General features: G+C 33.1%; 1 protein-coding gene across 1 annotated transcript in view; it reads right to left on the bottom strand.

Moving 5' to 3' along the window:
- Window positions 1-224: 224 nt before the first annotated feature.
- The window catches only part of LOC106101519 (parapinopsin-like), a 25,696-nt gene continuing 9,746 nt past the window's right edge, over window positions 225-16,174 (bottom strand). Inside the window, exons 2-8 of the mRNA XM_013280772.1 lie at window positions 5,605-5,884; window positions 4,583-4,742; window positions 4,036-4,231; window positions 2,971-3,103; window positions 2,254-2,394; window positions 1,828-1,917; window positions 225-1,279 (exon numbers count right to left, since the gene is read on the bottom strand). Of these exons, the coding sequence (XP_013136226.1) occupies window positions 512-1,279; window positions 1,828-1,917; window positions 2,254-2,394; window positions 2,971-3,103; window positions 4,036-4,231; window positions 4,583-4,742; window positions 5,605-5,775 (1,659 nt within the window). The 5' untranslated portion in view covers window positions 5,776-5,884 and the 3' untranslated portion in view covers window positions 225-511. The remainder of the gene's footprint in view (window positions 1,280-1,827; window positions 1,918-2,253; window positions 2,395-2,970; window positions 3,104-4,035; window positions 4,232-4,582; window positions 4,743-5,604; window positions 5,885-16,174) is intronic.

Below are 16,174 nucleotides of genomic sequence, written 5' to 3'. Positions count from 1 at the left end.
TATATTAATTTATCTACACAGTAACAAGGGCATAAGCCGCCTATCACAGTTCCTTGATGATGTCCTTGATTATGGACTGTCCCATCACTGGCTGATAAAGGCTGAGATAGCTTAAAAATGACGTCACTGTCAGATAAAGGAACAAACTCCGATATTTCTATCACATATTTTACACGTTCGAGTTATCAGACAATTTACAATTTATTATTTCGATAGTACACGAAACATCACAAAGAATCCTTATTGCGTGTTGGTATAGTTTTTATTAGAAAAATGTCATGTTCCTGCAACGAAGGTCTACTAACACCCAGGATTTTGATTTTCATTTTTTACACCTATTCATCAACACTAATCTTACTTATAACAATTAACTTGTGCTTCAAGGTATAAATACTTAGTGTATCGTAACGTTTATTTAAGCAGCACCATCAGATAATCCTAAATCTGGGATCGGATCATAAAAATCTAGATAAAACTTCAGTTCAAATTTCACTCAAACTTGGGACTATAATTACAAACTAATGTCGTCGATGCATTTATCATTTAAACAAACACAATTCCTTAAACTAGGCTCATTTGAATCTGGATTTAAACATCTGGGATCGATCACATCCATACGTAAACTTTTATCCGGAATGTAAGATTCTTTTTTCGTTTTTACTGAAAATATGCGACCTTTTTCCTGCACACAGCTAAGATCCAATGAGTAACTATGCTTCATAGTTTGCAATGTTCTTGTTATTTGTATTTTATCATCTAATCTTAACGCGTCAGTTGAATGTATTTCTAAACCGTCGATACTCCATATCTTCCATAGATCTTCGATGTTATTATTCCGTTTGACTGCTTGAGTGAGAAAGAATCCTTCAGAATCAACTATAGTTAGAATTAAAGAATGGTCTGCTAGTTTACAAGGTTCCACAAAATTGTCTACTTTAGTTTGACCTGTGCTGGTGTCATCATCACATACTGTTTCGCCAGATTTATCAGTGTCCGATGGTGTTTTGTTTTCCGGAATTGTCGGTAGTTCGAGAATTTTCGAATAGCTTCTATTATTGATATCACTTCTCGTAGCATCATTGCGATTGTCAGATATGACTTTACTTTTCACACTTCTCTGAGGTGAACTTAACAAATTCGATTCAGATGTATTGTATCGAATAGTTATTTCATTGACGGCTGAGAGTTTTTGTGTTAATATTGTATTGTGGCATGGTTTCTTTATTTGAGAATTTCCTCTGCCGTGCGCACTAAAATATCTTCTAATTGATTGTCGAAACTGGAAATAAGGGAGTCAATCTTACTAATATTATAAATACGAAACTTTGATTAAATGGATGGATGTACCTTAGAGTTTGTTATGGTATGGGCATGTTATGAGGAGGTATGAATCGCGTGTTACAAGGAGAACGTTAGTTGTGAGTGTGGAAGGGTACATACGGAAGAGGTAGACGTAGAAAGAGATGGATGGATTGCGTGAAAGGTAACATGATCAAAAGAGCGTTGACTGAGATTACGTATGATAGAGTTATGTGGAGGTCAAAAACCTATTGCGCCGACCCTACGGGAGAAGGATAAAGAGAAAGATGATGATGCATGTTAAAGTTTGTAGGCTAAACTACTAAAAGGATTCCGAGCAAATTTGGCATAATCGTAGAGCATAATCTGGAAGAAGACATAGACTACTTACTTTTGTTTTTTTTGGATTCCACTCGGACGAAGTCAAAGAACTTTAAAAATAGAATTATAATTAAAAAGATACCCCATATAACACTACTACTTCATGTTAAAAATTAGGACAAGAAAAATGTCAAAAACTGTACTAACCTGGGTATTCATTCCAACATAAATAAGCGGATCGTAACAAATTGAACTTTTTGCGATCAGAGCTGGAATAACACCTGCGCCCGGAGATATCTGTAATAAAATTACTTAACTACTGAAATTTTCCTACATAATTTAAAACTAATTTTAAAAAATATAAAGTGTTTGAAATCTTCTGCTGAAAATGCAAATGTTACAAAACAGTTTGTTATTCTCTAATAATTCACTACTTACGTCATCCATTCTTTCTTTTACCAAATTGTTTTTAACGTAACGTTTTAATAAGATGTCTATGTTTCCTCGTGTGATAAACTTTATGAATAATACGTTAAGTTAGTGATCATTTTTCATATCTCTATTATCACTACCATTACATCTTCAAGTTATGTTCAAGTTGGTCGTTTGCCAAATAGATAAATCATTACTCACGATCCCTTCAGTGGCGAATTGTTCCAACAAGGCAAATAACGAGTACGGTGTCCACGCGACTGTGAACGCCACGATCATAACAAACACCATCGCAGTGGCCCGGGACTCTGCGCGACTGACGCGGCCCAGACGTTGAGAGTTCTAGCAATTGGAAAAACATCTATAAATGTGCTACTAACTCTAGGTTCTAAGCACATGTTCTACAAAATCTAAATAAATAAATAAATAAATAATAAATTCGTATATTTGAAAAATAGATTAACAAAAGTTTTAAACAGTTGTTGGAGCATCCTTTTAAGTATAAAATACGTGTGACAGGATACTCCGTTCTTCCATAACACAGTTACACTTAACATTTTAAATAACACTTCAACCATACAATTAAACAATTTAGTAAAAAGAAATTAAGAAATCATGTGGGTAGAAGTGTATAATGGTTCAGAGAGTCATTATAGGTGTTGGCTTTGAATGTACAAAAATAAGGACTGGCTGATAACAATCCAACGTGTAAATTATGCGATGGAACTACCGGACTTTGCATCATCATCTGACAGTGGCATAATTTTTAAGCTATCTGAGCCTCTATCAGGCAGTGGGACAGGCCCTAAAAGAACTTAAATGCATACTCTAGTTATACTGGTTTCAATACTTTTGATATAAAAAACGCTAACTAATTTCTAAGAAAAATCTTTTGTGCATAGTTAATAAAACAATTACCTTTTTCAAAGTCCTTATGATGTTAATATAGCTGAAAGTAATGACCGCCAAAGGAACGATCTGACCCATCGCGAATAGAAACAGAATGTACGTCAGGGTGTTGACCGACTGTTCATGCCAATTCACCGAGCAACTGTTAACAAAAAGATATTAGAAATTTTAGACGTAATTATTAAGAACAAGTATTGTAGATAAAGTAACAGACATCTGAAATTTTAAGACGCAAACATTTTTATCCACAAACCAAGCTATTTAATTATTATAAGTGCGCATCCTTTTGGCTACACTATCCCACAACTGTTGTGCGATTGTCGATTGTTTCGCAGCTAATTCAACTGTTTATCTGCATAATTAAAAATCTAGTAGTGTGCGCACCACTTTAGAGGAATCATATCGAGGATAAACAGTTGTAATAGTTTAGTTTTATTCCATAACTTGAAATCATAATTGTAGTTGATATTTTCACCTTTACGTCAAAAGAATCGATTACTGTCAGCTACAAGATATCTTCGACAGCTACATTGATTCCACGAAACTAAAATATGAACGGAGATGTATCGGATTCTTGTTTCGCGTCTTTGTTTCATTTTCAAATATCCATTTTATGTGTTAGAACTTTACTTGGAAGTATTGATTAAAATATGAGGAGAAAGTACAAGCTCTGTTAACCAATTATTTGTTATATTAGTATATAATTAGTAACTCTTTATTACGAAGAGTTATTATTTACGAAGTATTTGTAAATCTTGAGCACAAAAATTTATTTTGTTGACCTCTTCCAGAGTCCAGACTTTAAATTTAAATTCCGCAGACTACATACTCTTTGACAAGATAAGGATATATTTTACATTCCAGTCCCGTCAAGAATTTAATTGGCTTCTGTGGGAAAAAGGTAGCTTTTGTTTTTTTGGTGTGATAAAACGAGCACACATTATTATATTTAGAAGACATTGATGCTTTTTTTACCATAAGCCAAAACCTCATTGAAATCTTATCAAAATCTGTTCGTGCATCAACAAAATTTGATGTGTTAGATATAAAATTGTTTTTATCAATTCAATTTACCTAATATTGGCTGCTTCGTTGACGTAACTGCCCCAACCCATCAAAGGTGGTGTTGTAAGTGCTAAGGAGTAAGCCCATATGAAGACCACCAATCCTGCCGCGCCCTTCGGACTGAGTCGTCGAGACCGAAGCGGCCTTGTCACCATTATGTACCGCTCGAATGAGATCACTGTTAATGTTGTTATTGAGGTTATCCCTGAAAAAGGTATGAACGTGATAATAATTGTAATAGCTTTCGCACGCGCCTCCGTTCGCGTGGAATTTTACAAAACAAAAGTGAGTAGCCTATGTTTCTTCCTAACTATCTTCTACATCTATACCAAATTTCATCAAAATCCGTTCAGCCGTTTAACCTTTTCTAAATAGATTTTCTGATAAATCGTTGTCAATAATCAGATTTTAGTGATATTTCAAATGCCTATTTAAAGACTCATTTCCCATTCAGGTCTAGCGAGCATTAAAGTTACAATAACTGTGGCAGATAACAGCAATTGTTACATTTATGCAATTTTACAAAACATTTCTTATAAGACTTTTAAATACTCACCTAATAGAGCCATGAAAAATCCATACAACACGCACATAGTCCGTCCAAAGATCCATCGGTGGAACAATGCTGATATCAGTGTGAATGGATTCCCTAACAACGATACAGAGAAGTCTGAACAAACTAAATTGAACAATATGATGTTCAGTGGCGTCCACAGCTGTAACAAACGAGATCAATTATTATTTTTAATATCCGATATTTGAATCCGATATTTGATTATAATGATACATCTGAAACATGAAGTTGTTCGCTCTGTTTGAGGGCTTTCGGTAGTATTTTAAATAGAAAAGATTTTATTACCTTACACAATTTATTGCTGTTACAATAAATGTAGCTATCGCGAGAACTAATACCGATTGACTTTGTTGACCGTTGTTGTTTGTGGCAAATATATAACTACATATATTTGCTGCCTTTATGATGTTATAACAGCTCGAATAATTTTGATTATTTTGAATGGACGGTTGGACTGCATGAAAGATGACGGTGATGATCGAACATAGATCAATAAGGAGAGAAGTCTGGTACAATCCTACGTAATTGGTATAAAAACAGGATGATGATGGATAGAAAGAAATTCTTGTTGGTCTTAAAAAATACTGAATAAAGTGATACCAGATTTAGTATTCAGGGTGGAAACCTTTGGAGCACAAAGGGCGGGACCCAAGTGTCAGCGTAACGATCCGGGAAGCCTATGACGTGCCCGCAGAGAGTTCACGATCAAAAACGTAAGGTTAAATACGAAATACTTTTCGTGTTTTGCAGACAGATTAAGTATTCCTAAGAAGTCAGTCGAGTAATATAAAATTCTCTACATGTTTACACACTTTTATGTTTGCACTTTTTGTATTTTAAAAACCAACATATATATTCTATGAAATGTAAAATTTAATTCGAAAATACTCTTTAAATTCTCTAACAAAACATGTTTTTATATATTAGCGAAATAAAAAAATATAATTTACCAGCCGACATGATCAACGTAAAAGAAAAAAATGTTTATATATAATTTAATTTACCTGTCGATCCTTATACATTAAAATAATGACAAGAAGATTCAAGAAGAATCCAAAGAATCCAATAAGGAACAGCACAAAGGCGGATACCACGTAACCCCAGCGTGGCATCAGCAACGGGAAGTCATCTGCACTCACTATTGAGTCGTTAAACTGATCCGGATATGACGTCATGATTAATTCAGTGCCAACGTTACAGGGAAATCGATTGTCTCCGTATTCATTTTATTCGATGTACCACTGTCACTTTGAATGTTTTGATTGTGTTACACGCTCTCTGCATCTGCAAAGGAAAAACGAATGAGTTTGTGCTGTGGAAACAAGAATTTGTAGTACCGGAAACCACAAACGCAATTATACGTTTTGGTTTGTGTTGCGTCGTTATTTTCGTATACCTTTCGATAAGTGATCGAGTTTCATCTGATTTCATGATAAGAAGTAAATAATATTCTGTTGCTTCTTAAGAATCATTCAAAATACAAGAATGGATTCAATTATCTCTTACAAATAGAAATACTTAGGGCCGGTCCTGCCACTGGCTGATAGATGCTCAAATAGCTTAATAATAATACTGTCAGTAAAGGTAACAAAATTCGATATTTCGTCACATATTTTAGACGTTGTATTGCTATCAGACAATTGTTGTAAATTGGGATTCGTGGGAATGGCCCTTAATAGTTAGTAATTTACGGCCAAATGCTGAAACGATATTTAAACATGTCTTAAATGATGCGCCACTCTTACACTCAAAATTTCATTAAAATATAACATCCGACAGATTGTAAGCGACGCCGAAGCAAAGAGTTCGAGATTCATTTCAATGTACTGTAAGGCTATTTAAGTTGAAACTAGCGATACTTCTAAAGTTACGTCTAAAAATACAGCTTCGTTACTTAGTTTCAATTAACTGGGATAAAATTGTTGGGTCGTATAACATGAGAACGAGTTAAGTAACTAGAGAAAGAAAATTACCAAGTAAAGTTGAGTAACAGACTTGCGATGAAATAAATAGATCTGTTACGTTAGCTTCAAACGAAAGGGTAATTAAAAAATAATTTTATATTATTACAAAAATAATTATACCTATAAATATATAAATGACAATAATTAGACATGTACCATTCAATTCTTTTAAACTTTTGTAAACTATGGCATGGAATAAAAGGCTTTTTTATTTTTTATTGACTATTTTTTTATTTTTTTTTATTTTTTTTATTTTTATTTTATTTATTACATATAAAATCAACTATCAAACTCAGGTTAATTTATATAAGACTATAATATCAATTAGTAATTATTCACATTAGTTTAAAAAACTCAAATACAGAAATAATCAAGCATACGTTTCCACAACTCTAAATAAGATCTACAAATACTTGTAAAAATGTCTAATAAATTTAATTAAAATTGTCAATCACACAACCTTAGAAGTAAATTAAATAACTCAGCTCTAGAGAATTCATCAATAGGATTACCTTTAAACTACGTGAATTGAATAAACAATGAGATTAAACTAAGAACCAAATTATAAATATCCATCCAAACTAAAAAACAGTGGTAGAGCCCGCTTTGACATATTTGCACGAATGGATCGGTTCGCCCGGTGTAATACCACGACCACAAAGTACAGGCGTGAAGTGGAAGCAATTCCGCGTTTCGTCTAATGAGTGTGGTGCCGGAGGCTTAATTTTAGTCCCTTTTCCTTTCCACCCTTTACTTAAGAGGAAAGGATGGGAAGGAAAAGTAGATGTGACGGTGGAGGAGACGCATAGGAAGGGGAAATATCCTCTTTATGTACGTCTCCCCCTCTGCCAATTAAGGGTAGGCAACGCATCTGTAATTGCGGATGTTTATAGGCAGCGGTCGCTTTCCATTTCGGTGGATTCAGGTGGGAGCTTGCTCGTTTGCCACTTATAATATAAAAAAATACCTAAAACACGAATTAAAATCGTGTTTTAGGGCCATAACTTACGTATAGGTTGTAAACACTTTAACCCCAGAATTTAAAAATTTATAACATCTACGAGTATATCTATACCAATATAATAAAGCGTTAACACACACTACTACATGGCGTTGGATGTCAACAATTACAACATGTTTTTAATATATTCTGTAATAAAAAGTCCTACACATACGACACGCTTTAGGCTATATATTTTCACGCTATTAAACTTAGTAGATAAATTAGAAAAAACCCTTGATGTGGGAAAGGGACCATAAACTACAAACTACCAACATTAAGGAAGCAAGGTTATTTAGTAACTTTAATTTTGACAAACAATAAAATAAAGTTTTTATATTCTCATGCGGATGCACACGAGAACTAGTAAATAATACAATTAAACAAAATTAATAACAGAACGTAAATTTTTAACGAAATAAATATTTTATATCGAAAATTTTCCTTCACATATTAATTGTAATATTAAAATGTTCATCAATATTTTAAATGATTTTAATAGACATTTTCCTTCACACTGAATTAGTTATTATCCATCGTGTAATAATAAATTCAATCTAACACAATACGCGCAAATTAAACCTATTCGAAATTCATTGAATTTTAGATTCATTTCCCGGATGCACCCGAGTCTCTATCAATTCAGTGGAATAGAAATGATTACGTTACGTTTAATCTTACTAATATTATAAATGCGAAAGTTTAGATGGATGGATAGATGGATGAATGGATGGATGTTTGTTAGAGTTTGTAGCCTAAACTGCTGAACCGATCGCAATGAAATTTGGCATACATGTAGAGGATAGTCTGGAAGAACACATAGGCTACTTGGTTTTGTTTTTTTTAATACCATGCGGACGGAGTCGCGGGCGAAAGCTAGTACAAAATAATAATGAGAACGAAATTTTCGTTTGAAATAATTTAGACTAAAATGTTCAGATTTTTTGTTTTTATAAATAAGGGAGAGTGGTCATCAAAATTTCATTAATATGAAAGGAAGAAATGCTTTTAATTTTTATAGCAATGTTTTTTATATTTATAAACCCGAGTTCAAATTGAATGATAAGAAATTACCTAAATAAATTTACTTAAATTTTATAAGATCAAAATATTACACGCCTACGCTCTGTTTTAAAAAGACATTGAAAATTTACCAATATCTCAGTAATAATATAATTATCAGATCTCAAAAACACAAGACAGCAAAGATTAGCATGAACATTTTATTGTCTCGTCAACTCCCTATTAAGAGACTGGAATACCAAATCAAAACTACGAGTATTAATTTTACAACCATCATCATCTAATGCTAGACATGAGTCTAGTAGTGAACAGACAAATGCTGATAATAGGCTAAGGCTTTAACAACATGTACTCCTCATACTTATTGCATCTAAGTATATTTTAAAACTAAATGCCATTTACAGTCTGACATAAATCAACATTTTTGATATACTAGCTGTCGCCCGTGACACCGTTCGTAAGGAATTAAAAAAAACAAAAGTGAGTAGCCTATGTGTTCTTTCAGAGTTTCTTCTACGTCTATGCCAAATTTCATCGAGATCCGTTCAGCAGTTTAGGCTACAAACTCTAACAAACATCCATCCATCTAAACTTTCGCATTTATAATAATTGTAAGATGGAGTTTAACGGTGGCTTTATTAAGACACTGTTTATTGTTTAAATGTCGTTTCAGTATTCAGCCGTTAGTGCCCTGAGTTAGGGTATGTGATGGCAATAAGTTGAAAATATTAAAGAATAGCTTCATTAGCTAGAATGGTTTTAAAACTTTTAGTTAGAAAATAATTATTACGAGGACAGAAACGTATAAATGAATTATGTGAACGGAATAAATAATATTCAGTTATGTAAAAAGCAGCAATAAAAATAAGTCATGAAAAGAGCTTTATTGATTTCCATTCGCTTTTCCTGTTTTCGTCGAGTTTAGATTTAAGATTTATACCTAGAATTCCTTTATATCAAAAACATGTATAAAAAATTCGCTAATAGCTATTTCTACTTCTGTAATCAAGAAATAAAATCATGATATTCTTTTGTTCGAAACGTCTTATGCACTCTAAACAGTTTTTCCATATTGATAAGGTATATTCTCGTATTATAACACATTCCAGTACACCAAAGGGGTAAACAGCGATTAGTAATTAAATCAAAGCCTAATCTTACTCATCATCTGTCCTACCTTATCCTACTCCTGTAGGGTTGGCGCACTGGGATTTCATCCTCCAAATAACTCTAACATCTCAATCATCATTCCCTTCCTGATCATGTCAGCTTTCACGCAATCCATCTATCTCTTTTGGTATTTACCAGTGTACCTTCACATTCATAACTAACGTCCCTGTTGTTACATGCGATTCTTTTCTTCTAATAACATGCCCATACCATGCTAACCTTTTATTCCTTAATTTCTCCACCACTGGGACTACTCTCAAACTTTTCCTAATGTACTAACTGTTCTTATTTCAAGTGTCAAATTAAACTATTAACACTAGAATCTATTAGTTATTTAATTTTCACAAACACAAATCAATGAACGTCAAACTAATTAACCTTGTTAATTAGAAATGGATACTAAAACTGTAGGCGTTTGAATGTTTAATTGAATTATTTGTATTCACGAACTGTCAAAGTCCTAGCCACTGTCAAACTGTTATGTGACTTCTAATAGTTTGACAGAATTGTCAATGAAGTTTGCAATCTAAGATTGTTTTATTGTTCAGTTAGTGTTAATCCTACACCTACTTGTTTACAAGTTACAAACTTGCTTGACAACTTGACAAGCCGTGACATATTGTCAAATTGATACTTGACATCAGTTGGAATTGTGGTCACCCAAAACATCCCAGCATCTGAATTTCTGCCTTAAACTTGCGCACCGTAAAAACTAAACTATCGTGCAACTGAAGTCTCGCTTTGATTCCTGTAAGCTTATATGGAGGTGAGCACACTACTCGATTTTAGTTGTCTAACTAAACTGTTGAATTGGCTGCGAAACAATCGACAATCGACACAACAGTTCTGCGATACTTTAATCTTAGGTGTAACTATACTAATATAATATAACGTAAACACTTTTCCTACATGGACGAAGTCGCGAACTAGAACGATATAGGAAAACACAACATGTTTATAATAATTCTTATTTTAATATAAAAGCCATTTAATTTAGGGGTAGATAAATTAAAAAAAAACGGTTATGGTTGCAACACGGATTCATGTAGATGAAGCCGTACAAAAACAGCTACTTTAAAATAACCGTGTTTTAAATAACTAAGATGCAAATAACAAGCTTTCGAACTGAAGTCTGTAACAGCGTATTTACTATTTACTGAGCAAGTGAATAATTCGACCCTCTTTGTATACAGTTCCCTCAGACAAAGCAGCTGTTGTATTCCCTTTAATTGTACCGCCATCTTTTTATTCTGTAAACTAAATTAATTTGAGAATTAATGTTGTTTAAAGATACTATTTCTATTATTCCGTTGGTAAATCTTTTGTTTTCGGTTTACCTTTCAATGAAACTACTTAGACGATTTTCTCCGTGGTATATTACAAAAGCGCAGGCGTTTTGTAAATATTGATGCAGTTAGAAACATGAGTTCTTTTAGTGTTAATCACTCATTCAAAGAGGTTCTTTTCTTGTCTTTCAAGTTTAAATTGAATATAGATTACGAAATTTTATCAATAACTTTATTAGTAAGTTCGGAGCCATACATCGTGACACGTAATTTTACATCCATATTTCTATGTTCACTAGCGTGGAATTAAAAAGTAAGTAGCTTATGTGTTTTTCCAGACGATCCTCTAAGTATATAATAGCTATTTTTATCGATTTTCGTATAGCAGTTTACGCTACAAACAATCATCCATCTAAACATTCACATTTATGTTAGACTAGCTTTCACCCACAACTCCGTTCGCGCGAGACTAAAAAAACAAAAATGAGTAGCCTATGTGATCTTACAGAATATCTTCTAGATCTATGCCAAATTTCATCGAAATCTGTTCAGCCATTTATGCTACAAACTCTAACAAACATCCATCCATCCACCTAAACTTTCACATTTATAATATTAGTAAGAAGTAAGAAATATATCACTGAAAATGTTGTACCTAATCTTATTCATAACTTGTCATTCACAGCGAATTGATAACAAAACAAGATATTCGTTCTATTATAAAATACTGGAATAAAATGCATTTCGTATTCTCGGAAAGTAAGGGCAAAGAATTGCCTTTGCTATCCGACAGTGTCTTGGGATTTGAGAGCTAGATGTGTTATTTTTACGCTACATTTGCAACGTGTTGACATATCCCATGGGAAGTTTGAAAATATCACACACTGGTATATTGAAAAATGAAGTTTAATTTAACACATTTAAATAAAACTTTACTGTTGCCCACTAATACGAAAAAAGGCAATGTAATCCGCATATATCAGCTAAGTTCTGGAACTTTTGCTGGTAAAAGACCTATCAAAATCGGTTCTGCGGTTTCGGAATAAACATGGAGTAGCTTACAGACAGAAAAAATAGTTTTTGGTTTGCACAGATATGTTTTAATAGAATTAATTAGTTATGTTGTAATTACAATAATCTAGTCCAATAAATAAAATTATCCTTGTTGAAGATTTAAATAAACAGTTGATAAGGGTTTTGTGTAATATGACATAATATGGTCTGTAAACGCTTAGGTGTCCGTGTAAAGCTGGTCTGTGTCTAATTTTTAATTTAATTTATACTGAAGTATGAACACAAAGGAAGGAAGTAGACAGTTATTATAGGCCGGTGATGTAAATGCACATCGTTTTTTATTATAGTGTAGAATTCTACTAGCTCATATTTGCATACAGTAGTTTTTTATTTTCATTTTAAATGCGACAATACCTAAGTAAAATTCTACTGTTAAAAGTCCTTGTCAATTAACGGTAAATACTTACGAGTCTACATCTTCTATCGTGATTCTGAATAACTTGTTCAAATCTTACATAATATTATTACGTTATTTCGAGCAAGTTACTGAATAGGCTGTGCTTTATTGAATACAATTCAAATACAGATATCTTTTTGAAATCACACCGCTGTGTAAAATGGTAATTGTACCTCTAATTGGCCGACTGTAAACAAACCGACTCGAAACAAATCCCTTGTTTATAATCTGAAAGTGAATTTGGCCCGTCTTCGTTCAGACATAAATTCTCAACACTCTCGAATAATAAAATATTCTTAACTCATTAACTGTTTTATTAAATTGAATTTATGGTAATAATATAAAAATACACTTATTTCTACAAACTTGTTTACTTTAGTTGGTCTTGAGTCTTTTTTTAGTATTCTACAAACGAATAATAGACGAAGATCCTTTGACCATAGGGTCCAAACAATAATAAATGTCTATTGTAGTGCGAATGGTGTAATATATAAAGATGGCTACAATCCGTGTGTGATGGATTGTTTGAAAAGATTTATGGACTAGTAAATACTGTGACAACCCTCGATTTTTATTTAAGAATTCACATCGCGTATTTAGAGGACCCTTGTTGATAATATAATATTACGAAACGTAAACGTAACGTAACACGTTTCCGGGATGTAATTAAATAGAAATATCCAGAAGCTACACGAGAGCTAAACCAATTTTAAAAATCACTTGATAAAATAAATATTAAAAAAATAAGTCTCACAAAATCTATAATTCGAAGAACGAAAACGCGATTAACTTTAAAGAATCCTTTTGTCTTTGTGTTCACGGTCTGATAATGTTCCAGAATCTAGTCTTAAAATGTCCTCGAAAATGTTTATTGAAATTCTTAACTAAACAATTTTAAAATCGACACTTATACTATCTTACTAATATTATAAATGCGAAAGTTTGTAACCTAAATTACTGAACGGATCTCGATGAAATTTAGCATAGATGTAGAGGATAGTCTGGTAGATCACATATTTAAGTTCGTTTTTTTAATTCCACGACGACGGAGTCCCGTGCGAAAGCTAGTTAACTTAGAAAGATTTCATCGTAAATATTCATAAAAATCTGGACTGATTTTAAAAATTATTTCCATATGTTTTTAATATACTTTCTTAAATTCTGTGCAGATGAAGACGCGATCAAAGTCCAGTTTGATAGGAATACTAAAAGAGTTGTAAATTAGTTTAATATCACTTTCAAAGCTTCCTCAATTACTCCAAAACGTGAATTTAACAAACAGCTGGTCATGCATTGATAAACGTGCTCGCTGGCTACACGGGTATAATTAGTTTAGTTTGCCTTAACCTAATGTGTTCCCTTGCGGCTTCACCGGGAGAGATAAGCGACCGCAACCAAGGACTAACGGCTAGCTTCAAACTGTCTGGTTACTACGTTCACATGTCACGTGACTAATAAGTAAAGTACATTATTTTATTATTCTATTCCATCTTGAAGCTTGATCCCATATGTTAAAGACAAAAGTGACGATATATCTTGAATGGATCAGCTCAGTCTTGAACCTTTGAACTGAACTTGACGAATAAATTATTAGCTTTATGATTGGTTGACGAACCATGAACCCGGTGATTTGCAGCTCATGCGAATTGTGTCTCAAAATACGAATTGAGCTGCTTCACCTATATTAACCGTGAGCACCGTCCGTGCTGCGGAGGCAGCAGGGACAGCGTGTGGGACTCTCGGCCTCATAATTCGTCCGGACTACCCATTAAACCCCGCGGTGTTCTTCGCCCAACCGGAACGGGGCATCTACATACATCTACATGCATTCACTCTGTCTTTTTCCATACGTCAGTCAAAATCATTACATCTTCGTTCGGAAACTCGCACTCACACATCCCACACACATATTGTAACAATTCTATTTTTTCACTTTATATTTTGTAATAATTTGTGAAAACTTGAAATATATTCGTTAAAATTATAATTGTATTTGATTTTAATATTCACTACGTTGTACCCTCGACGGATATTAAATTACTACACAAAAACATTGTTAGGATTACCATTTGGTTTAAAATGTCCTTGCTGAATATTGCCTGAAGGACTTATGAATTATGAAATTAAGATGTTTTTGACATAATTACCTTTAACATATTAAAATGGAAATTACTAACGACCTTTTTCTCGGACGGCTAAAAATAAATACCTCTTTTGGTAATACTATTTGAAACAAAAACAAGAATATTTGATGCGAAAAATACCTTCAATGATTTCTTTCTAAAACCAGTTTTCGACTGAGACTCTGTCTGCGTAAAATTAAGAAAACAAAAGTGAGAGTATCCTATGTGTTATTTTAGACTATCCTCTACATCTGTACCAAATGTCTTAGAAATCCGTTCAGCCTTTTAGGCTCCAAACTCTAACATACGTCCATCCATCCATCTTAACTTTCGCATCTTTAATAATACTATGATTTATGATAGTCTCGTAAAGATACAGATTTGAAATTGAATAACTGTACAATTAAGCCACTATTAAGTCTAGAGAGTTAAAACCATGCTTTTGTCATTTTATTTAGGCTACATTCACTTCTTCGTATCATATAAATGCATCAAGCTAAAACTTCTATTTTAAGAAAACCATTTGGACTGATTCACGTTAAATATACCACAGCTTAACTGTACAGTTAAAACTAAGAACTGTTCAGTTTGGCTGTTTGAAAACTAAACGTGTGTAACGATACTAATTATATATCATTGTTTCTTGGTTGTTCTCTGCGGAGGTTGCCACTTCTCGTAACTTTTGCATCATAAATTTTCTTCGTAATAGTATCACATTACAGTAGAAAAATAAAGACATCTAGAGGTTACTTCAAGGTCACTCCAGGACTCTTGTATCTAACGATGTCATTTTTAAAGATCTTTTACATTTTTCTTTAACATTTTTATAGCAAAAGGACTTTAACGAACTTAAAACTAAAGATAAGATGTTACCTTCAACACAGATAGAATTTTCCATAAAATTTTTTACTAGCTTTCGCCCGCGACTCTGTCAAATGCAAGTAGTCTATGTATTCTTCCTGACCGTGTTCTACATCTATGCCAAATTTCATTCAGATACGTTCCAAACTCTAACGAACATCTATCCATCCATCCATCTAAACTTTCGCAGTTATAACATTAGCATGATTATAATATAAAAAAAAATTAATGATGGCTATAAAGGTGGCGGAAGATCGAAGCAAGTTTTACGTTTTTTTTTTATGCGTAAGAAGAAATTCAGATATGAGATGCATGGAAGAGCAGCACATAATGTGCCGTCCGTAGGGACAAGGGCAGTTTGATAATGGCTAGCTGATTCAACCGGACGTCCTGTTTTAACTACGAGTGTTGAATTTTATAAAAATTGGTTGAAATGCAAATTGGTTGCACCATCAGTTCCATTAAAATCTTGGTTGGTTTTAATTCATCAAAATTTCCTTCGCAGTTTTAAAAAAATAAAAGTTAATATTAAAACGTAACTTTTCTGCGTCGTATCGTCTGAGATTGCCCAGACACTATTGTGACGCAGATGAAAGTTCCACGACAAAATTTAATTCACATTTCACTAAATGCGTTGTTAAAAATTATAAGGACGATGGAAAATTTTCATCGTCTG

This window comes from Papilio polytes, unplaced genomic scaffold (assembly GCF_000836215.1).
Source record: "Papilio polytes unplaced genomic scaffold, Ppol_1.0 DF823980.1, whole genome shotgun sequence".
Lineage (NCBI taxonomy): Eukaryota > Metazoa > Arthropoda > Insecta > Lepidoptera > Papilionidae > Papilio > Papilio polytes.
The sequence above is the reverse complement of the archived record's forward strand: the minus strand, read 5'-3'. Positions and strand labels throughout refer to the sequence as shown.